General features: G+C 49.1%; 6 protein-coding genes across 6 annotated transcripts; 2 read left to right on the forward strand and 4 right to left on the reverse strand.

Moving 5' to 3' along the window:
* Positions 1 to 266: 266 nt before the first annotated feature.
* On the reverse strand, positions 267 to 3,731 carry FOBCDRAFT_137236 (uncharacterized protein; the record flags this gene model as incomplete). Its single annotated transcript, XM_031186830.2, has 1 exon — positions 267 to 3,731. The coding sequence occupies one exon, from the start codon at positions 3,729 to 3,731 to the stop codon at positions 267 to 269; it is 3,465 nt and encodes a 1,154-aa protein (XP_031037965.2).
* Positions 3,732 to 10,949: 7,218 nt separating this feature from the next.
* Positions 10,950 to 12,291, reverse strand: FOBCDRAFT_40786 (RTA1 like protein-domain-containing protein). The gene is made up of 4 exons (XM_031186826.3): positions 11,830 to 12,291; positions 11,699 to 11,759; positions 11,238 to 11,651; positions 10,950 to 11,181 (listed from the first exon to the last, which is right to left on the reverse strand). Exons 1-4 carry the CDS (start codon positions 12,131 to 12,133, stop codon positions 11,055 to 11,057), a joined length of 906 nt encoding a protein of 301 aa, XP_031037961.2. The 5' UTR covers positions 12,134 to 12,291; the 3' UTR covers positions 10,950 to 11,054.
* A 1,706-nt stretch (positions 12,292 to 13,997) lies between these two features.
* Positions 13,998 to 15,590, forward strand: FOBCDRAFT_40792 (TB2/DP1, HVA22 family-domain-containing protein). The gene is made up of 3 exons (XM_031186825.3): positions 13,998 to 14,227; positions 14,352 to 14,501; positions 14,549 to 15,590. The coding sequence occupies exons 1-3, from the start codon at positions 14,199 to 14,201 to the stop codon at positions 15,432 to 15,434; spliced, it is 1,065 nt and encodes a 354-aa protein (XP_031037960.2). The 5' UTR covers positions 13,998 to 14,198; the 3' UTR covers positions 15,435 to 15,590.
* Positions 15,591 to 15,608: 18 nt separating this feature from the next.
* Positions 15,609 to 16,747, reverse strand: FOBCDRAFT_40796 (mitochondrial genome maintenance MGM101-domain-containing protein). Its single transcript, XM_059612186.1, has 2 exons — positions 16,074 to 16,747; positions 15,609 to 16,028 (listed from the first exon to the last, which is right to left on the reverse strand). Exons 1-2 carry the CDS (start codon positions 16,712 to 16,714, stop codon positions 15,761 to 15,763), a joined length of 909 nt encoding a protein of 302 aa, XP_059467357.1. The 5' UTR covers positions 16,715 to 16,747; the 3' UTR covers positions 15,609 to 15,760.
* A 130-nt stretch (positions 16,748 to 16,877) lies between these two features.
* Positions 16,878 to 17,594, reverse strand: FOBCDRAFT_40797 (uncharacterized protein). The gene is made up of 4 exons (XM_059612187.1): positions 17,464 to 17,594; positions 17,368 to 17,399; positions 17,154 to 17,218; positions 16,878 to 17,044 (listed from the first exon to the last, which is right to left on the reverse strand). The coding sequence occupies exons 1-4, from the start codon at positions 17,526 to 17,528 to the stop codon at positions 16,976 to 16,978; spliced, it is 231 nt and encodes a 76-aa protein (XP_059467358.1). The 5' UTR covers positions 17,529 to 17,594; the 3' UTR covers positions 16,878 to 16,975.
* Positions 17,595 to 17,690: 96 nt separating this feature from the next.
* FOBCDRAFT_294566 (biotin--[acetyl-CoA-carboxylase] ligase BPL1) lies at positions 17,691 to 19,912 on the forward strand (the record flags this gene model as incomplete). Its single annotated transcript, XM_031186820.3, has 5 exons — positions 17,691 to 17,739; positions 17,795 to 18,428; positions 18,479 to 19,054; positions 19,104 to 19,375; positions 19,422 to 19,912. Exons 1-5 carry the CDS (start codon positions 17,703 to 17,705, stop codon positions 19,910 to 19,912), a joined length of 2,010 nt encoding a protein of 669 aa, XP_031037955.2. The 5' UTR covers positions 17,691 to 17,702.
* Between the last annotated feature and the right edge of the window lie 304 nt (positions 19,913 to 20,216).

The raw sequence follows: 20,216 nt of genomic DNA on the forward strand, positions 1-20,216 counted from the left end.
ACTAGATTCCAACCATCCATCCGTCAATGACCGAAGTATCCCCAAAAGAAAACATACAAGGAGTGACAAATCGGTCACCCCACAAATACACACGAATGTTGGGGTCCTATCATCGAAGACTCTGCTCGATGATTCAGGACGCTGAGATTAAGTTTATGAAATGAAAAGGGCCGTGAGGTATCTTGGTCATGAGTCTCATGCTGTCGGCAAAAGGCGAATTAAGAGAATCGAAAGAAATATAAAGAAAACAGTCATCGTTTGCACTGCTAAATCATCCCGTCGGGAACTGCATTGCTGCTCATGCTAGGAGGCAGAGGTGGTGCTGCCATAGGCGGAGGAGGAGCTTGATGCATTGATCTTGCTCGTGCGTTCATACCGTTTGCCTCGCTAGTGGCTTTGCGCAATCTCTGGCGGTTCATCCCTGCGCCATCTTCATCATCACTTCGAAAGCCACCACGTTGGTCGTTCGCAATACTAGGGCTCATAGGGCGGCGATGAGCGCTCATGGTGCCTTCAGCGAGCGTGGCTCCTGTGTTCTTGCGTCGAGGGTTGATTGGTGGCAAAGGAGGAGCAGTCATGTTGCTATGCAGGTTAGGCGTAGAGACTGCACCACTATTGAGACCAGGTCCAGGTCGGAGGCCGTCCCGGTGACCCATGGGCGACACTGGCGGCTTGATTGAAGGTTCCGACATATCTCGGTTGCGCATCATTCCACCCGGATAAGGAGGTCCATACGGTCTCTGGGGGCCGGGGCCAGGTCCAGGGAATCCATGGGGAGAAGGTGCGCCATGAGGCGAGGGGGCACCGTTAAGTGGCGAGATTGGTGACGGGTGACCAGAATCGTGCCCATAGACAGGATGTATATGCAAGCTGTTGTCGGGACGGTTGAAGGGACCGGGCGAAGCGTTTCCGGGATATGGTTGAGGCGGCATACGTGGTGACCGTCGCATGTCTTGTCCGGGCATCATTGGTGCTCTCATCATCGGCCCTTGTCGAGGCTTGCCATTGCCTCCCACCGGAGATCCCATGGGCCCTTGGTAATCATCGCGAGGCACGGATCCGTTTCTAAGGCGTGGCGGTCGGCTACCAGATCTGCCTCCACTGCTAGCTTCAGAGCCACTTCGATCACGTTCAGAGGGAGCTCGGGATCCTGAGCGGGAGCCAGCGCGTGAGCCAGCATTGGCCCTCGATTCTTCGCTAGGGACTCGATTGTATGAGACAGGAGGAGGTGGTCTACGTTCCTGAGATGGTGGTCGGGATGTCGTAGTTTGGGCTCGATCTCTGCCTGCTGAAGGAGGCTTCGAGGGTCCTTGGCGTCGTTGCTGAACTTCGAGTTCCTTCATCCTTTGGAGTTCCCGACGGGCTTGTCGGAAAGCCTTGAGGCCAGCATGGACACCCTCCTTTTCCTCGCTATCTCTTGGCAGGTTTTCGTCCCTTGGTTCAGGCGACTGCGTTAGCCTCTCATTCGCCTCGAATGAGCCACGGCGGGATGGACTTGCGGCAGGGGCAGGCGACGAGCCTCGGAGGCCAAGGAGCTTCTTCGCTTTGGACTGACTGCCATTCTCTCTGTCACCTCGACCTCTGTCAACCAAAGAGCCACGACTGGACTTGGATTTCAAGATGCCCAAAGCGTTCGGACGAGGTGGAGGTGGAAGCTCAGACAGGGGCGGAGGTTCTGGTGACGAAATGCTGCTATCAGCTTCGACAAAAGAAGTGAGCCTCTCCCTGACACGTCGCGCACCGTCGGCAAGATGACGGGCAAAGTCATCTGTCTCCTCTTCTGGCTGGGGGTTGACCTGCTGTTTCGGGTTTTGGGTGGATTCGGGTCTAGACAATATCTGGGCCTCCATCAAACCAGAAGATCTAGTAGGACTAGTCACGCTACCGTCAATTGACATAGCCAAGTCTCTCTCAATCGACTCCCAGGCGTTTGAATCGACCGTCTTGGGCTCATAGGTGTGTGCATCAGGGCGTTCGGGAGGGAATCGTGAGCTCAGGTCAACATCGTTGGGTAAGCTTCCATAAATTGAGGAGGCCCCGCTGTCTTGTCGAAGATGCTGCCTGACCATGCCGCTCAGTCCACCAGAGGTAGGTCCCAAAGTAGGCGAGTCCTTAGGCAATTGCTCTGTTGAGTTAGCTGGCGCAACTCCAGTTCCTTCAGAAACCACTAGAGGCGTTGGTACTGTAGTGCGTCTGAAGGCAGGGTGCTCATTATCAGCTGGCTTCTCAACCTTAACTTGAAGAGGAAAGATAGGTTGAAGGTGTGACTCGTCCACGACAGACTGGTCATCATCGTCATCAAAAAAGGTTGAATGTTGTGACTCTTCCTGGACGGTTGGCTCAGTCTGGAAAGACCCAGATTCGTTCCTTTCCATTTGCGGACGGTGGGCAGAAGACGACCTAGATCGAGTGCCTGGCAGTGAGGGGTTGGAATCAGTGCGGAATCGGTTCGTGGGAGTTTCGCGACCCTGCTGCATTTGCATTTGCCGTTGGGCGAACCTTGATTCATCATATTGACTGTTGGTCCTGCTGATAATTCTGCTTCGATCAAAGGGCTGAGGCTCCCCTGTCTCACTAATAGGGGGGCTGAGAGGGGGTGTAGCACCGAAGGCCTTCTGGTCCATGCTGGGAAATTTGTTCATCGAGTCTACAGGACTCATTTGCGATGGAGGGCTGAAAGATCGTAGGTTAGGGGCACTAGCCTTAGCCAGGACCGATCGAGTGATGAAACGATCACCAAATGTTGCGCTTGCTGGGGAAGGAACAGGAGGTGTCAGATCTGGAGTTCTGCTGCCGAGTGTTCGCTTTGTAAGCGTATCGATTCTTGAGAGAGCAGATGACTGTTGGTCTTGGAGATCCTGGTTCAAGCTTTGCTCATAGAGACGACGGGTTCTGGTCACGCTTCGCTCCATTGGTGGTGTTGGGCTAACAGTCCGAGATGTGCGCACGAAGGACTCCCGGTCCTTGACTGAAGATGAGGTGATAGATGTGGCGGCTGTTGAGTCCCGAGCTGCAGATGGAACTGACGATGTTGTTGAGTTTGTCTCCCTTTTTCGGTTGTACTCGGTTTGAGAAGGAGACTCCGGTCGAGCATTTTCTAAGTCACCTAAATCTTCTTGCTGCAGGTCTTCAAATGACTGCTTATCCTTTTCAGATTGCCTCCACTTCTGGAAAGCTGACTGGGCGACATCGTCGCCATAGAGAACACGGCCACTCATAGCCCCTTTGTTCCCTCCGGTGCCGATTTTGTAAACCTTTTGTCGACCTCCAAACAAGTTGTTTCCTTCGATTGGTTTCGACCGGCCCATCACACTCCCGTTTGTTGAACCGGTATCATCATTAGACTGCATCGATGAGCGTGCAAAGGGGGCCCGAATAGACTCGACCTCGGCAATGTCGCCCAACCCTGCAGCAAAACCAAAGTCCATCATTCTCGATTGTCTTTTAGGGAACAGAACACTATCGTCACTAGCTTTGCCAACCTTGGTGTTTGGGTCATCTTGCTCGCGCAACATAGAGAATCGTGCCGAAAGGTTGGTCATCAGAAGACTTGTTCGAAAATCATCAGTCGATGGAAGGGCTGTAGCGAGATCAATCTCCTTTTTAGGTTCCTCTTCCTGTGCCTTTTTCTTGCCAAACATTCTAAAGGGGCTAGAAGACTCAGACTCAATCGATGGCCGCGGGGCCTCGTGATCATCCTTGCCCTTCTTCTTGCCTCTGAACCTATTCATAATGAAAGACAAATCCCGAGGATGAACCGTTATTTTTTGCCTCGGTTGTTTGGTGTCGTAGGAGATGTAGGCGTTTAATTCATCACAACTGATAAAGGTGATATAGGTCGAACTAGATTGGCAACTATACCAACCTTGCTTCAAACACTATGCTGGTTAGCTTCGCTATTGTTGATCGGTATGAAAGATTGGTTGGAGTTCATGAAGCGGATATCTGGCCCGGTCGCTGCTCGAACTTCATCACCATGTATGGGTAAATATGCATGGCCGCTTCGATGAACAATGAGGGCAGATGTTTCCCCATGCAATAACCAACCAATCGCTTGCAACAGGAAATGAGTTTCGTACCTGCAGATTTCAAATTGACGAAAACCGTAGTGGCAGAATATGTGTGCCAGCCTCTGGTGATGTGAGAGACCAATATCGATTCGGGCTAAGTGACTCGGTAGTCACACAGGGTACGCGAGGCAAGATTGTTCGTACTCGATGTATTCGCGGGTCGGGGTTGTCGTCGGGGTCGTCGTCGCTCAAGAGCCTCGTGGAGCAATCTGGATGTAGTATGGCAAGTTTGTAGGCCGAAAGCGGGCGACAGCAGATGAGTTCTTCTTGTAAGAGGGAAGAGGAAAACGCAGGTTAAACAAGAACGGGTCGGATGCTGAGTCCAGAAATGGAAACGATTCAGGCAAGTTTGATGGATAAAGGAGGTTGTCTCAGACTCGGGGAGAGAATGAACAAAGCAAAACAACCGAGATTTCCGCTAGAAGCTTGAGCGAGTGGTGAGTCGAATAGGCCTTGTTTGGTTTGGTTTGACTGTGGTCTGCGGATCTCAAGGGAGAGTGCTGTCACAGGGTGCGAGTCGATCGTGTCGGAGCAGGATTGTCAAATGGTTACTTGCTGGCCGGCAGTTTGATTGATCTCATCAATCTGGGGTACCACTGGATCGGCACAAGACTCGTGATCCCGACAGGTACCAAGGCGTGTCAAAGGGCAACGGTCAATGGGAGTAAGGTAATGAACGGATGGGAAAAGAATGAATGAAGTTTAACAAACGAGAGGACGGGAAAGAAGACCGTTTAGGGACGAGGCGTGTCTGAGCCAATAGAACCAACAAATTCTCGAGATTTTGAGTAGGACGAGAAATTTGGTGACAACGATGAAGGGGGAATTAGATTGACAGGGCGCCCCAGAGCAAAAGACGAAGGAAGGAATGGATGAGAGGTGGGGTGTGCCAGGAACAGGGGAAAGGAGGGTGTGGGGACAGGGGGCCTAGTCGTAAAGGGGAATGGTAGCGGGAAAGCCAACAGGCAGGTACCATTTTGCTAGGTCAGTCGGACTTGCTGCATCATAAATTAATGGTATTGCACTATCACGGACGGAAGATTAGGTATTCGAGGAGATGGAATAGCGAGCTGAGGCATTTCTCGTGAACTACTTAGATATGGCCCAGATGCCAGAGCTTAACACCGTTAAAGTATCATACAGATTTAGCTTTGTAGCTCTGAATGAAACGATGGCTCATGGTTGACAAGGATGGTACATGGGAGCGATCATAAAACAGGTGGTTAAGTGTTCGCTGCAAAGTACCTTCGTCAGCGCGAGTACGTTGCAGAACATGGGACGAACAGTCCATTTCTCCTTGAGTTGGTACCAGCTGCACAGGGGACGGAACATCCATCTCACCTCCAAGGACAGGCCAGGGCAAGATTTAGGGGGTGTGACTAGCAGATCGCAGGGGTGGGAGTCCACCGTTCGAGATGGTGCGGCAAGGGAGACAGGCACGAACAGCCCTGGGCTCACTTCAGTTAACTGCGAAGTTTCTGTCTGTTCGCTGAAAGTCCTGGAGTCTGTCCAAATTTCAGTGGACTATTTGGCCTTTAGTACAGTCCAACATAGCCCGAGGAGGGACACTCACTCCATTGGCCCTCCACTAATGGATGATTTTCAACACGGAACCCGACCCGATAGATCGTGGACCAACCTCACACACCTTCACGGCCCTAGCACTGGAATTCTTCAAGTGTTTGTTAAAAAAAAAATCAGTCGTCAGCGTCATCTTGACTTCATACGAAGCAACACTTCTCTTAGTATACAATCACGATCGGAGATGAATCCCCTTTTCTACGCGCCAGTCATCGGTACGCGTGCAGAGGGGCGGCAACAAGAGGCTCACGGTTGAGGACCTCAATCAACCTTACTGTCATTGTGATCAATGTGATACTCTTTTGCATCTTGTATCTCCTGTTCGTGAGTACAAAATACTACACATGTCCGATGCAACAATTTAACAACCGAATCCCAGGTCAGTCAGACGTCCGCCACAAACCATGCCGTGTCGCACATAAAGATCCATGGCTTTGGTTACCTTGCTTTTACTGCCCAGCTCTGTAGACTCTGCCCACGTTTGCTGGGCCACGCATGACGGGCGACCGCTTTACTTGCTGCAGACTGCAAACGCCTGGTCTCTCCCGTCTTACATACCCGTCCGCCACCACCACCTTCGTCTTGGTATTTGGACGCCTCAAGGGATCGGAGTAGCAGCCGATGCCCTATCTCGAATGTCCTGAAATACGTATTCATTCAGCTTGCTGTTGAGGTGGAAATGATATGTTACAGAGTTACAGATGCTGTGACGTTGATACGAAACCAGGTTCCGTCGCAAATGTTTCCAGTGCAACCTATCATGCTTCAAAGGAGGATACAAAACCATCCATTGGCTTTATCATCCGACCCTTCAAAGATCAACAGGGTACGAGACAGTGGCTACAGTGCTAAGAAGCAATGTCATCAGTCCCCTCTTTGTCGCTCGTCAGTCTCATACTTGGCTTAAGGGGTCAGCGCCTTGGAGCCTGAGACCTTCTCCACTCGAGCAAGAACCATCACCCGTTGCAGAAGCTACTGCAAGGGACGCGTTTTGGTCATATTGTCGTCTCGTGCCATCCGTTCCCTAGTACAGCGACGGCTAAACCTCTGGGTCTCCGTTATCAAGTACCTAAACTCTTTTGGAGTTCAAGAACGAACGGTGGAAACTCAAAAGTCCAAAACAGAAAAGGCGCTCCCTTGTGAAGACGAATGGAGATTGGACGGATCGCCGCCGTTATCCATCGCCCGCTAGGCTAAACTCTGACTTGTGTTGAATACCGTTGGGGCTTGCAGCCACATCCTGCAGCCATAGTTGCAAGAATTGGGCAATGCTTATCGCAATAACCCCATTTGGAGGATGCTCACCTATTTACTTTTTCCATCGTATTAGCACCCAGGTCTAACGGTGTCAAATCGGATGTTGGTTACAGCGTTGCAGAGCAGGCATTTTCAGTTACTCACCCGTCAGCACTTAGTTATGGGGTAGGTACCCGTACCTAACTCGCAAGATCCTCCACCGCCCTCACCAGCCAATGACCAGACCTTAGATGAGAGCCCCTGCAGTTGTCCCATTCAAGTCTCAAAGTCAACACTGGTAACAGAGCCAATACTGATGAAATCATTCAAATAACGTTGAACAGACCCTACTATCATACAGTACTTGACCTCACAAAACCACCAAGAAACTCGCCACTAACGGAGGAGACTCCCTAGTTAAAAGCGCCATCCTCGGAACCCGATCGACCCGTCCCACAACCCAACTCTGCCTATGCTATTGCATTGGCTTACAACGTATGTTGCTACTTTGCTAGTCCTTGCTCGCTTTAAGCTCAACTCTCCGTTCGACGAATCAGGGCTTAACGTTGTCGGTTTACTCCCTCCTACTCCGGACATACTCGACTAATGCTTGGATCGTCAGTCACGACTTTTCCTCGACCACAGCCCGTCCGGGTTTGTTTTGCGAGAAGAACGGAATAGTGCGACCCCTTTGTGCCTGGTTATACATGTCTGAGGAGTAAAATGGCATCTGACCCCCATTTCTTTTACAAAACCTAATTCTACAAATGCAGTCAGCGCAATCCTGCCACTTCCTCTACGAAAGAATGATTTAATGGTCAGAAGATCAACATAGTAACAAGATGAAGGTGCTCCACTCATGGCTTCATACAATTCCCGAGATTCTATCTTACTCAGCAGACAGAAGCCGCACCGATCATGTGGCGGAGGTAGCTCTCAACGATTTCCCATCTTCTCGAAGTCTCATACGCCTCTGAGGTCATTGCTGCCGTCGTTGTACATATTGAAAAAGGAGTTGCCTGGGCGTGATAGCTTGAAGAGGCCTGCCGTTGCTTAAACCTTGGGCAAGGTCTCTGAATAAATTGTTCTTTCTTTGTCAAACACCAACAAAATTGGTGTGAGTACATACTTCCTATGGCAGTCTCGATGAAAGTGTATCCGTACTATAATGGCTATTCTATGATCCTTACTTGAAAGCCAACTGCCATTATTAGGCGGCGCTCCTCTGCGGCGAGCGCTCGCTGACTCCGATATGTCAGGCTCAGACGTACCCCTATCAGCTCCCTTGGTTGGCGGCAACGGTGGGAGCGTTCCGCGAGCCAATAACAGATCTGTGCCTGGAGCTAAATCCAATCTTGGCCGCAACGTTCAAGGGAACAAAAGGTGGGCTGCCAGGCACTTCTGTCCTGGTGGATGCTACGCACATGGGTTTTACCTTAGGTTGGAAAGGTGACATCGTGCAAATCGGATCTACCTTCTTCAAACTTGCTGGAAACTGCTGAGACGCGGAAAATATTCTCCCCATATCATCAAAAGCAGCCACCAGCTCGACCTCCTTCTTCGCATGATCGATGTTTCTCTTGGTACGGAAATGGTCCTCAATTTGCACCACATGAAATGCGGTTACGCTAATGGTCCTTAATTATTGGTTCATGAGAGTTGCTCGGCGCTAGTCCTGGACATCGCTACGCTACCCGAATCCAACAAGTCCATAATATCATATTCTGCCCTCAGTAAAAAGGATCAGATTTTAATATCATATCGAAGAACAAGTGCCCTCGGTTGTATGAGCAACAGCTCGGCTCAGCTTTGGCGATCCCAATTGGATGGTCTTTGGCTCTTCGTCTGTTGATCACAACTCTGAGGAGAATAGACCTGGCACCCCGGTTTCTCACCCAACTCGCTGGGACCGCCTAACGGCTCGCCTCGCCAACAACCGACATGATGACATTCGGTGTTCAAGCCCTATCAGTTCAGGCGCTTTGTCCAGCCTCGTCAACTGCTACCATGTTCCCATGCTTCTTCAGAAGCTTCCAAGGCGATTTGATTACAGATCAATCTTCACAACCCCGGTTAGTTATTGGATACTGTTTACGGTGGTGACGGTGAATTTATTTACCTCCGGGATGTATAAACCGGTGCAATGGTTAAGGAACAGCCCTGGAACTTGAACGCAATGTTATATGATAACTACCCACCAAGATCCTGGTCTCTTTTTGAAGGAAACCACAAGGCGTTGTTTATCTAGTTATCCAATACAGTCAATACAGTGTGTAGAATTATTATACCAGCTCATTTCCTCCCGAAATGGGCCTCAAGTGACTATTTTCTGAGGATCCTCCGCCACACCGCAAGCCATACATTGCTAGAGCCACATACTCAGGCTCAAGGAACACAGTGCCCTCTGTAAAGTTGGTTTAACTTTGCGGTTTTCCTCCGATACCTCAATTTCTCGGAGAGGGTCCCTCGGTCCTTTGCGTCATCTTGAGTGTTTTCTCTCTGTTCAGTTCGTCTTGACCCCGGGATCCCACGTCTTTGCTCCTTGCCCTTGCACGCGCTAATATTACCAGGCAGGTATAATCTCCGCACTACAGCAAACAACCATCGTGATGTGCCTAGTTCGATTCACAGCTAGAGGCGAAATAGGGTTATGAAATCATGAATTCTTATCCTCATTTCAGCAATACCCGCTCCCTTACCAAGCAAGCTTGCCATGCAGAATCTACTGAACGATCCACTCCTGCCTAGGCTCGGATCTAGCTTAATGAATCCGCCAAACTCTGAAGAAGCCACCCGCTCCGTTTAATTTCTCGGGTCCAGTTCGCGGGGTGAATTGATCATGAACAAACTCACAATCATGATTGATGGACGACATGTCAAGCGAGCCAAGATGAGTCCAGCTCTCGGGCCGACGCACTGTTATCTATCATCATTTGGAGAGATGCACAGGTCTTTCCGCTGGCGCAATGAGTGAGCGTTCTACAACTATTGTAAATCCAACATATTGGAGGCCAGAACTATGCTGTCTGTATGATTGGGATCGCTCTAAGAACGAAAACCTCATTACACTTCCATTAATTGGTATTCCAGCCTTCAGGGGCAATCTCATGCTCCTGATTTGTCAAACTATTCGATGCCGAAGCATGGCCATATCTTGAATATTGGAGCCAACATTGTCGTTTTCGACTGTTGTTGCAATTTGCAAAATGAACTTGGACAGATTGCACGGCGGACCCAACAATGGTCGAGGTATGCCCAAGAACTAACAGTACGCCGCAGAACGATTCGTACGTGACTGATTAGTGATGAATGTTCAGGAACGAGTACGAAAGTGGTGTTCTTCACCCCCCATTCCTCGGCTCATCCCTTAAGAAACCATCAGATGAAAGTTCACTCTCGGCATGTAGACTCAGCATTAGTGATTAGATTCAACTGGAGTTTTCTTTCCCTTGTAGGTACCTTTGGCGAAGTCAACGTGGTCTGATTCTCACATGGACCGTTAAACAAATCACCTCAGAGGCGGCAAAGGCGAACAAGATGTTCCGAAGATCTAACCGCTCTGGACAATCAACTCACCTTTGGCGATGTTCCAATACTGCGTTCACTAGGTGTTATTTCGGCGTGAATACATCAGAACAAAGTCATCTAACTCGTCATCTCGTCCCCGGGTCAGACTACAAAATGCATGTGGAAGACTCGACAATACTATAGTGGAAACGGTTGATCTTGTCTGGGTGCTGAAGCATGTATGTCTCCCCTCTCCCCCCCTATATCTTTTTTTCTATGTTTTTTCTATATTTTGAACTGTTTTATCTATTTGTTTTTATTGCGTTTAATATAGCACTTTTTACCACGAACTCAACAAGAGATCCAAGCTTCCTCATGTCGCCCAATCGCGAGGACTTCATACCTAAGCCTGCACACCCTGTGCGATACCTTTCTAAAAATCATCTATAATCCTCCAGGCAGTTATTTGCCAAATCTTAACGCCATGTTCGCCATACTGTCTATATATACGCTAAAATTCGAGGCACAATATCGATAACAAAGGAAATATCCGTTGAGCTCGCCCCAGTTGGTTGGGGAGTTTCTTTCTGGACCTCATTGTCCTGGCGAGCATGTTTTCCATCTTACTTTCCATCTTACAAGTTCTGAAGAAGATGAGACTTAGTCTCCAAAGACGGTAGTGTCGTCTTGGTCCATCTGGTCCATTTCCTTGGTAAACTCGGGGGTTTCCTTGAAAGCATATCCGGGGTGGCCAGCGTTCAGAAGAAGAACAGCAATGCACATCATGCTAAGAACAGTCAGTGAGTTGTTACTATAAATGTGACAGGCTTCAAGGGCTCTTACCAAGATTCAAGAGCGATGTAGAGACCTTCGTCTCGAAAGATAGCACTAAAGTATCCTCCATTGAGCTCAGCAATTCGATAGCCACATCGAATCAAGATGAAGATAGTCGAAAGGAAAAGGAAAAAGAGGAAGGTGAGAATGGGTTTGGTAAGGCGATATCGGGCCGGTGACTTGGAAGCCCTGATAACGTAGTCGATGAACAATCCAACGAAACAAAATAGAGTGACGACTTGGAAGACAAGACCAGCGATGGAGATGTCCTCTCCAGTCTTGACGTCGTCTTTCGCTGTGGAAACGACTGAGACTGCACCGCCGACGGCTTGGAGGATGAGGGAGATAATGTCGGAAGGGATGAAGATCCAGTAGAAATACTTGGGAGAGAATCGAGAGACATTTGGATCGACGAAGTTGATGCTGAAAGTGTCAGTTGTGCTTCTTCTGGGTGAACTGAGGGAACTTACACCTGGGACAGAAGAACATAGATGGCAGCAGAGAAGAAAACGGGGGCAATGGTGATCATGACTGGACCAGAGTTAGTCAAGTTCTCCCTTTCCATCCATTCCTTGTTCGAGTTTGGTTTAGAAACACTTACTGATCTGCAATAGAAAGCCAATAAAGTCAAATGGATTATCGTGGATGATAAGTCGTCCGACGTAACCGATAATCTCGAGAATACATCCTGCCATCATACTCGCCATGAAGCCCCATGTCTTCATCTTGATACCTTGGAAGATATGAAGAGCCATAGACAATCCGAACACTCCAATGAAGATGGCATTAGCGGGAACGTTTGGTTGGTATCGTAGTATACTCGACTCGAGGGGACATAATTCGAGTGTACAGTTGGCATCGGAGCCGAATGAGATAAGCCCGCCGGGTAATGGTGTATGGCTCATGTTTGCGATCTTCACCACGTCGTCGAGTTAGAGTTGACAAACTTTTCGGTAGGGCTGGATATGCAGGAACTGATCAGAGCTCGCACTTGTTTACTGTTGGATGGTTGTTATGATGTGATGGATTGGATATCTGGGGAAGACAGCAGATTCACGTCTTTATAAAGGGGCAGGTTTCAAGATATCAGATCTCGGCACCCGTCGGAACAAATACCCAAGATCTGACTCCGCAGGCATAACGACCCAACTACGTCAACTCGCACCACTGATCCTGAATTCCTATACTATTTCAGCTGGAGTGGAGCAAAAAAGTCGATTGTACACTTCAGGATCAGGTGGGTCCGGGTGCGCCGTCCACCCGGGGCTCCGGCCGATCGGGCGCCCGCGGGAGGCGGACGGGCAAAATGGACATGAAACATGAGGCTGAGTTTTATAGAGTTCTATAATTCGCATTGATACGAGGGATCTTGATAAGCTATTTCTAGATTTAATGAGATTCCACGTCAGCAGAGCATGGTTCGCGCGAGTGTTGTTGAGTTAGGGTTTGCTGTGGACTGTTCATAGGGATAGAGAACGTGGCTGGTCAGCCAGAAGCCATTGGATATGCAAAGACGTATCGTGAGATTCGTTACCCTTACACCATATTTAGTGGTTCCAGCATGATTATCTCGGCCGTAACGGACATCTACCTTGTCCGTACCTTGCATGATCTAGCTCGGCAGTGGTGGCCGGATATACATCCCATGGTGATGATGGCTGCATCGTGACAGGACACTAAGGGTCTAAGGCGATGTTGATCTTATCTTAGATTCGTTTCGGTACAAATATTGTTGTATTCGTACTCGGCCCTGGAGCATTGTCCTCACTGTAAGTCTATGCTTAGATTCTGGATATTCACAGCCAGGTTGATCTAAGCTGCAGAGATATGTAGGGTAGGCTTGACAACTATCATGGATACTTTACAGGTCAAATCGGATCAAAAAATGACAATTCCACCAGTGGTCGGTTTGTGCTTCATCATGGTAAGTAGAGATCAAATAAGAAAATTATCGTGTCAAGTAATGAGGCTCAACATTTCCTTAGATATTCGGTGATATTGGTGCCGACTTGGAGTTGCAGTTTGGTCTCAGCCAAGCCGGAGCACGAGGCTTGGCCCGCGCCTCCGACCGGGCCCGAGTCATGCCGACTCCGTTGTCAACTGCGACATCAAAACCTTGTTAGCGATCCTTCAATTTGAAAATATTTATAATGTGGTCCATATCCTATTGCTTCAGATTCAGATAAGTAAGCCATATCGATATCCTATCACTGATAAGATATTCTCTTGTTTCTCTCTTTTCCCGTTTTATGGATCAAGTATTGCATATTCTTGCCAAGATCTTGATTGAGTAAGCATCCTATTACCACGCGTATCATGCGTTTTCACCAGGCGACAGTTGCGGCCATAGATCTTGTTTATCTGCGGTAATTATGTGTCCTCTGCAGATAAATTGCTGCAGTTGCTTTCGAAATGGTTGATGCCTAGATGCTCTGTCCACGAATATGTAAACACTTGTCTTCAAGATACAGGACTCGCATCCGAGACACGTGTACCAACTCCGCAGTTGAAAGAGTCAGGACCCTCAAAGAAACCGTGTTCAGTTTAAGAATCAGAATAAAAGTCGTCATTGTGCCCAACAAAAGACACTTGCCTCTATCACGAGGGTCAAGTCTGCATTCAGGTGATCAGCTCTTTTGACTCGAGACATATTTCTCCATTCGTAGCACCTACTTTCAGTGGGTCACTCACTAAGCCATCACCGTCACACAAAAAAAGTGCCCCGCCCCCGCTCGCGGGAGTTTCGGCGCCCACTTCACCTCTTTAGGTCCATTTTCAGCTCAGTCCAGCTTCAACCACTAAACGTTACCTATCTTCAAACTTATTCTATTACACCTACAGGAAACCTTTTTTTCTTCTCTTCCTTACACCTCTCGGAGACAATTACCCTCTTCTCTGTTGGTCAAACCCCCGCTCACATTCAGCTTTAACTGTCGCGTCACGCACGAGGTTTCACCTCGGATTGCAGTCATGTTTGACCTTTTCCCTATGCTCTTATCGTAAGCTTCAGCCCTATACATCTTCGTCATGAGGCGTCATATTCGCAATTGCAATGATAGCCACCTCAATCAGCTCTCAACGCCAATGGATCTGATTTACTGACTATTCCCTTGTTCTCAATAGTTCTGTCGCATGTTATCTGTTTCCTATCTTTGCATCTTACAAAGCGCTCAAGACACATGATCCCACCCAGCTGACGCCATGGCTGATGTACTGGGTAGTGCTCAGTTGCTGTCTTCTCGCCGAGTCTTGGGTTTGGTTTATTGTCTCATGGTATGTCTAAACCTCATACCTGACACCTTCTGTACTGACACTAGCAGGATTCCGCTTTACGGTTATTTCCGTTTACTATTCCTCCTCTACCTTATCCTCCCACAGACACAAGGCGCTCGACGTCTATACGAGGAATATGTCCATCCTTATCTTGAAAAGAACGAGACGCAGATTGACGACTTCATCGCAAGCGCACATGAGCGCTTGACTGCTGCCGGAATATCTTACCTCAAGCTCGCTATTGAGCAGTTCAAAGTCAAGGTCCTCGGTCTTCCACCATCCGAACCCGAGTCGCCTCCTCCCGAGCCTGCGCAAGGCTATACGCAGTCGCTTCTGTCACGATTCAACGTCCCTGCTGCGCGATGGGCTGGTAACAACAGCAGCGGCACCGACTTTTACAGCCTGCTCTCCAGCGCTGTGGCAGCTGCTACCAACGCAGGTGGACAATCGGCTGGTACGAGAACAGTTGGAGGTGAGGCCACAAACTCGGGCGCATTGATCCCACCGCATCTTCGCGAGTCTGGTGCCAGAATGGACTTCATCTCGGCCCAGCGCGATCGCTTAAATGTCCTGATCTCGGCACTTGATCGGGAGGCCCAGGATCTTCGTACCGAAGCCCAGCGTGCCCAGACAAGCACAGGCTCTCGCCGCGATCCCATGGCCTACGGAGGTTATGATAATAACGAGGAAGATGAACCTACCCAGCGACCACCTAGTGGACTTAGCGCATGGAGTGGTATTAGCAAGAGTCGCAGCGAGACCGATTTCGAGAGGATCGACGCGGAGACTAGTTCGGACGAAGACCATCGTCAGGTGCGCCGAAGAAACCAGGGAGCCGGCACTAGAAATGCATCAGGCTCATGGGTTCCTTGGGGATGGGGCGGTGATGCCGCATCAGGAGGCGGAGCGAGCGCCTCCGGAAGGGAAAGATAGAAACTCCATTCTGGGAGGTGGGTTTTGAATGATCATGGGTCTTACTAAGGTAGATATGGTGTTTTTTGACATGGGCCCGTTGATATTCGGCGCGATAACTGCCCCAGTGCATATCTATAAATGGGAATTGGTGTACATGAGCTCGTTCTTCTTTTAAGATGACCCTAGATATTGGTCTGATGATTCGTGATCCATTCATTTTCCTCTGAAGTACTACAGTATCGCTCCATGCGCCAAAGCCATACGTCTAATCCATCCATATCATACATTGAAATATTCACCCCGAGATTCTATACAAATGTAGTGCAAGGAAGGCATGACAGTGTCTAACAAAACTTGTAAGGGTATGTTGCCTCGGCGACACCCTTCTTGAAAAAGAAAGTCCTCTTCTTCTTAGTGATCGCGTGCTCGACCCATTTTTCCTCTATAAAATGCTTTCTGAACCAGCGGATGTACACAGGATCCCAGAGTTCAGAGGCGATACCGAGATCCTTGCAGCAACGCATCAGGGCGTTGGATTTGGCACCCTCAATGGCGGCAGGGATAGATTCGGGGCTGAAGTAGTTGTTATAGCCCTGCGATTGGGAGACCATTCTGTTCTTGTTAGTCAATGATGATATTGGAAATTGGTTTACTAACCGGCCGTTCACGATGAGAGCGTATTCACGCGTCACGATCTGGTTACCGACAACAACATCCCCACGATGGACCATTCCCCAAGCCATCGGTCCAAACGCCTCATTCAGCCGTCGTCGGTACTTGACCTCTGGCAAGTAGATGATACCATCGGGCTTGACCTCCACATCTGCAGCATCAACTGGTCTTGCGAGAATCTCATTCTGCTCAGGAGTAACAGCCTTCACACCAAGGCCATACCAGCTCGTCTCCCAATTGATGTGCTCTGTGTTCTCCGTGTCCGTCTCGCTAGTCTCGCTCAGAATGCTCTTCGACACTGCAACAGGCTTGTGTGGACTCTCCAGCTTAGGACTCTTGCTGCTCGCCGCGGGCTTTGCGGAAAATGTCTTGGGCGCATATGTAGACTTTGCAGGCGCAGGTGTAGATTTTGCAGGTGTTGACTTCGCAGGCGCAGTTGTAGGTGCAGGTTTAGCTCTGGGAGTGTATTTCGGCTTTGTGACAACGTCTTCTTGCTTCACTTGTGTAACATCTTCATCAGGCTTTTGCAGCGTCACGTCTGATGCTTCGGTAGCGTATCGTGCAATTGGACGAAAGGAGGTGGGGAGTCTTCGGGCGGCGAAGAGGGCGCGACGAGGGACGAACATTGTGGGTTGCTATGGGGAGTTGGATATGGTGAGCTTCAAGCTTGATGAAGCTGTGGTGATAATTTCATGGGCGGGTGGATAGATTGTCCGGTGGGGACAGTGCTAATACTGTGTATATCATATCATGATGCCTTGATTGAGCGAACGCATTTGGAAGTCATAGTTTCCTAATCGACTGGAAAGGAGAGCCTGGTCTTGGTATATTACATTTTATACAGTAATAGTACAGTATTATGCGGTTACATGTCCCCGAATGCGACTTCAATTGTCCTTGGTCTCTGTGCGTTGGTCGTTGTTATGAGCCTTCCAGCACTGTTTGAATTGCTCCATCTATGATACTGTCAGTTCAGGTCTATGACAACATAAAAAGCAATGTGATAAGGCATCTCGAAATAAATGAAACAATAGGGTTGGATTGTATTGGATTTTTTATACTCACTTCTGCAGCACATGCGCGCCAATCCTTCTTTTCAAAGTAGCAATCCGTCATTTTTGCGTTCTCATCTGAGTTGGTGATGTCTGTTAGCAAGCTTTTTTCTCAACAAAACGATTGATGAGCGGGTAGTTGAGGCGTAGACTTATAGAACCTTATAGAGGTCCTATATCTTCCTTTATATTTCGCCATTGGGTTTTGTAAGAAAGAAGAGACTCACCCGCGCATCCAGTGCTAAAGATCCGCTTGTCCCTTCATCAGCGGTTAGCAAAGGCCTCGGCTTTCGGTGTCTCAACGGAAAAGAGCGCTCACTCACCATTCATCAGGCTCATCGTCGTCTTCTTGTGTGCTCTGCTGAGCGTTACTATCTTCTTTTGTCATAATTTCGATTGATCTCTTGTCGAAAATTGTGGTGATTGAGTCTTGTGTGTTATCGTTGAAAGAGGTTAAAGGTGGTTCGAGGCGGAGATTTGGCTGAGGCGAGATCCAACAAAAATCAAGTGACAAGACTACACGAACAACTTTGATATCACCAGAACCAGCCAAATACGAACAATGGCACCAGCAAAGCTCAACGTTCTTGTTTACACAGGTTTGATCCATCAACTCCCTTCACTGGCTGTTACACTCACTGATTCACTACCAAGGCATTGGCACCACAGTTGAGTCAGTGCGGCATTGTATCTGGTCCCTCCGCCGTCTTCTCGGCCCCAACTACGCCGTCATCCCCATCACCGAGAACATCGTTCTCAAAGAACCATGGCAAGCAACATGCGCACTCCTCGTCTTCCCAGGTGGTGGCGATCTCGGCTACTGCCAGGCATTGAATGGTGAGGGAAATCGTCGTATCGGCGACTATGTTCGCCGAGGAGGCTCTTATCTAGGCTTCTGTGCTGGTGGCTACTACGGGACACAAAAGTGTGAGTTTGAAGTGGGAAACAAGCCCATGGAGGTTGTTGGACGAAGAGAGCTAGGGTTCTTCCCAGGGACCTGTCGAGGTGGTGCGTTCAAAGGCTTTGAGTATCGGAGTGAAAGGGGGGCGAGGGCTGTGCGTTTGACGGTACCCAAGGGTGCCTTTGAACAGGAGGTTGCGTCTGAAATCATCTCTTACTATAACGGAGGAGGTGTCTTTGTTGATGCTGCTTCGGTTAAGGATAGAAAGGTCGAGGTTCTCGCTACTTACGACGAGGAGCTTGATGTCGATGGTGGTGATGGAAAAGCAGCAGTTGTTCTTTGCACAGTCGGAGATGGCAAAGCTTTGCTTACTGGCCCTCACCCCGAGTACGTTTCAATCTGTTCACCGTATACATGTACTGACTGATACACTTTAGGTTCGCTGCGGCCAACTTGAATCCTCAGCCAAGCGTTCCTGGGTACGATGACCTGGTCACCAAACTAGGAGGCGCCGACAAGGACCGAGCTGCTTTTCTCAAGGCATGCCTAACAAAGCTCGGTCTTGAGGTCAGCCCCCACGATACAGGTGTTCCATCGCTCTCCCATCTTCACCTCTCCTCCATCACCGACACAGGCGTATCAGAGCTATTGACTGACTGGAGCGGCATCATCGACAAGGAGAACGGCGAAGAATGGATTCGAGCGGAAACAGATACCTTTCACATCCAGAATGAAGATACAATCTGGAGTCTCGAAGGGCTTCAGCAATCCCTGACAGAGACAACAGATTCCAACATCTCTGAAAATGGCAGCATTGACTACAGCAAGATCATCAAGAAGATCTTTCCTCACGAGAAGGGTCTTCCTCACCCCAAGCTTACACCACATTTCAACCATGGTCTGTTCTTTTCGAGCCTGAAGCGTTATCGACAAATTGAGCCAACTGCCCGGGCATGGGGCGACTTGCTCATGTACGGCGAAGTAGTCACAAGTACAAACACCATGCTTGAGAAGTATTTTCCCCCTTCCAAGCAGGAGACGTACCATACTGACATGTACCAGGAACCCTAAGCTCATGCCAAAGCTCCCAAGTGGCTTCACTGTCTCAGCTACGACCCAAGTTGCCGGTCGTGGTCGTGGCTCCAACGTGTGGATTGCTCCTCCTGGAATGCTCATCTTCTCGACTGTTATCAACCACCCAGCCCACTTAGCTGTGAGTCGCCCTGTGGTGTTTATTCAATATATCACGGCTATTGCTATGGTTGAGGCTGTGCAGTCTTATGACCGTAGCTACGAGGACATTCCCATCAAGTTGAAGTGGCCCAACGACATTTGTAAGTCAATTCAGCTCCCTTGCAAGAGCAAGTCTAACATCGCTAGATGCCCTTGATCCCACAAAGTCACAAGAGAAACCGCACTACGTGAAAGTCGGTGGTATTCTCTCACAGTGTCTCTATTTCGATGGCAACTACCAAATCATCCTCGGTGTAGGCCTCAATACCATCAACCCCCGTCCCACAATCTCCATATCCGACCTCGTTCCCTCAGGGGCATCAGAACTTCATCTCGAAACCCTCCTAGCCCGCGTTCTCACACGCATAGAAGCCATCTACGCCCAGTTTCTTCGAGAAGGGTTCTCAGCTGATCTTGAAGCCCGTTACTACCGCCACTGGTTACATACAAGACAAGATGTCACTCTCGAGGCAGAAGGTGGTGTCAAGGCTCGTGTGATGGGAATTACGCGAGATTGGGGAATGTTGAAGGTTGAAGAGATGGATGCTAGTGGGAGGTCGACAGGGAAGATCTGGGCATTGCAGAGTGATGAAAATAGCTTCGATTACTGGAAGGGCCTGGTCAGGAGGAAGGTGTGAGAATAAATATGCGTCGAAGCGCGGGAAGTAGGCAGATATGCGTTAATCAACGCTACTTATGAATTATCATTATATACTTACTTTTCAATTAGATCATGCCATATTCGATATGCCAATAATCGAGAATCGAGTCGCAAAGGTATCCTTCTGAAGACTGTTTCACTTCTATGGAAGTGTAGATGGTGACCCAAATCCAATGGGACTGACATCTTGGATGATCGTCTTGACTTTGGAATGGCAGAAGCTCTTACGGACGGTTGAAGTTTCTCCTCTGTTTCCGTCACACTAGGTACATTTCTACTGG

Source organism: Fusarium oxysporum, chromosome VI, assembly GCF_013085055.1.
Source record: "Fusarium oxysporum Fo47 chromosome VI, complete sequence".
Classification (NCBI taxonomy): domain Eukaryota; kingdom Fungi; phylum Ascomycota; class Sordariomycetes; order Hypocreales; family Nectriaceae; genus Fusarium; species Fusarium oxysporum.

What these genes read in the sequence shown, in the direction of transcription:
- FOBCDRAFT_40786 (XM_031186826.3), bottom strand. Translation starts at nt 12,133, where the DNA reads ATGAGCCATACACCATTACCCGGCGGGCTTATCTCATTCGGCTCCGAT. An exon ending in TGGCTTTCTATTGCAGATCA is followed by an intron (nt 11,760 to 11,829) that starts GTAAGTGTTTCT and finishes ACTCTGGTCCAG; the next exon opens with TCATGATCACCATTGCCCCC. An exon ending in TATGTTCTTCTGTCCCAGGT is followed by an intron (nt 11,652 to 11,698) that starts GTAAGTTCCCTC and finishes TGACACTTTCAG; the next exon opens with CATCAACTTCGTCGATCCAA.
- FOBCDRAFT_40792 (XM_031186825.3), top strand. Translation starts at nt 14,199, where the DNA reads ATGTTTGACCTTTTCCCTATGCTCTTATC. An exon ending in CTTTTCCCTATGCTCTTATC is followed by an intron (nt 14,228 to 14,351) that starts GTAAGCTTCAGC and finishes TGTTCTCAATAG; the next exon opens with TTCTGTCGCATGTTATCTGT. An exon ending in GTTTGGTTTATTGTCTCATG is followed by an intron (nt 14,502 to 14,548) that starts GTATGTCTAAAC and finishes TGACACTAGCAG; the next exon opens with GATTCCGCTTTACGGTTATT.
- FOBCDRAFT_40796 (XM_059612186.1), bottom strand. Translation starts at nt 16,714, where the DNA reads ATGTTCGTCCCTCGTCGCGCCCTCTTCGCCGCCCGAAGACTCCCCACC. An exon ending in GCTCTCATCGTGAACGGCCG is followed by an intron (nt 16,029 to 16,073) that starts GTTAGTAAACCA and finishes TAACAAGAACAG; the next exon opens with AATGGTCTCCCAATCGCAGG.
- FOBCDRAFT_40797 (XM_059612187.1), bottom strand. Translation starts at nt 17,528, where the DNA reads ATGACAAAAGAAGATAGTAACGCTCAGCAGAGCACACAAGAAGACGAC. An exon ending in CTTTAGCACTGGATGCGCGG is followed by an intron (nt 17,219 to 17,367) that starts GTGAGTCTCTTC and finishes TCACCAACTCAG; the next exon opens with ATGAGAACGCAAAAATGACG. An exon ending in GGCGCGCATGTGCTGCAGAA is followed by an intron (nt 17,045 to 17,153) that starts GTGAGTATAAAA and finishes ACAGTATCATAG; the next exon opens with ATGGAGCAATTCAAACAGTG.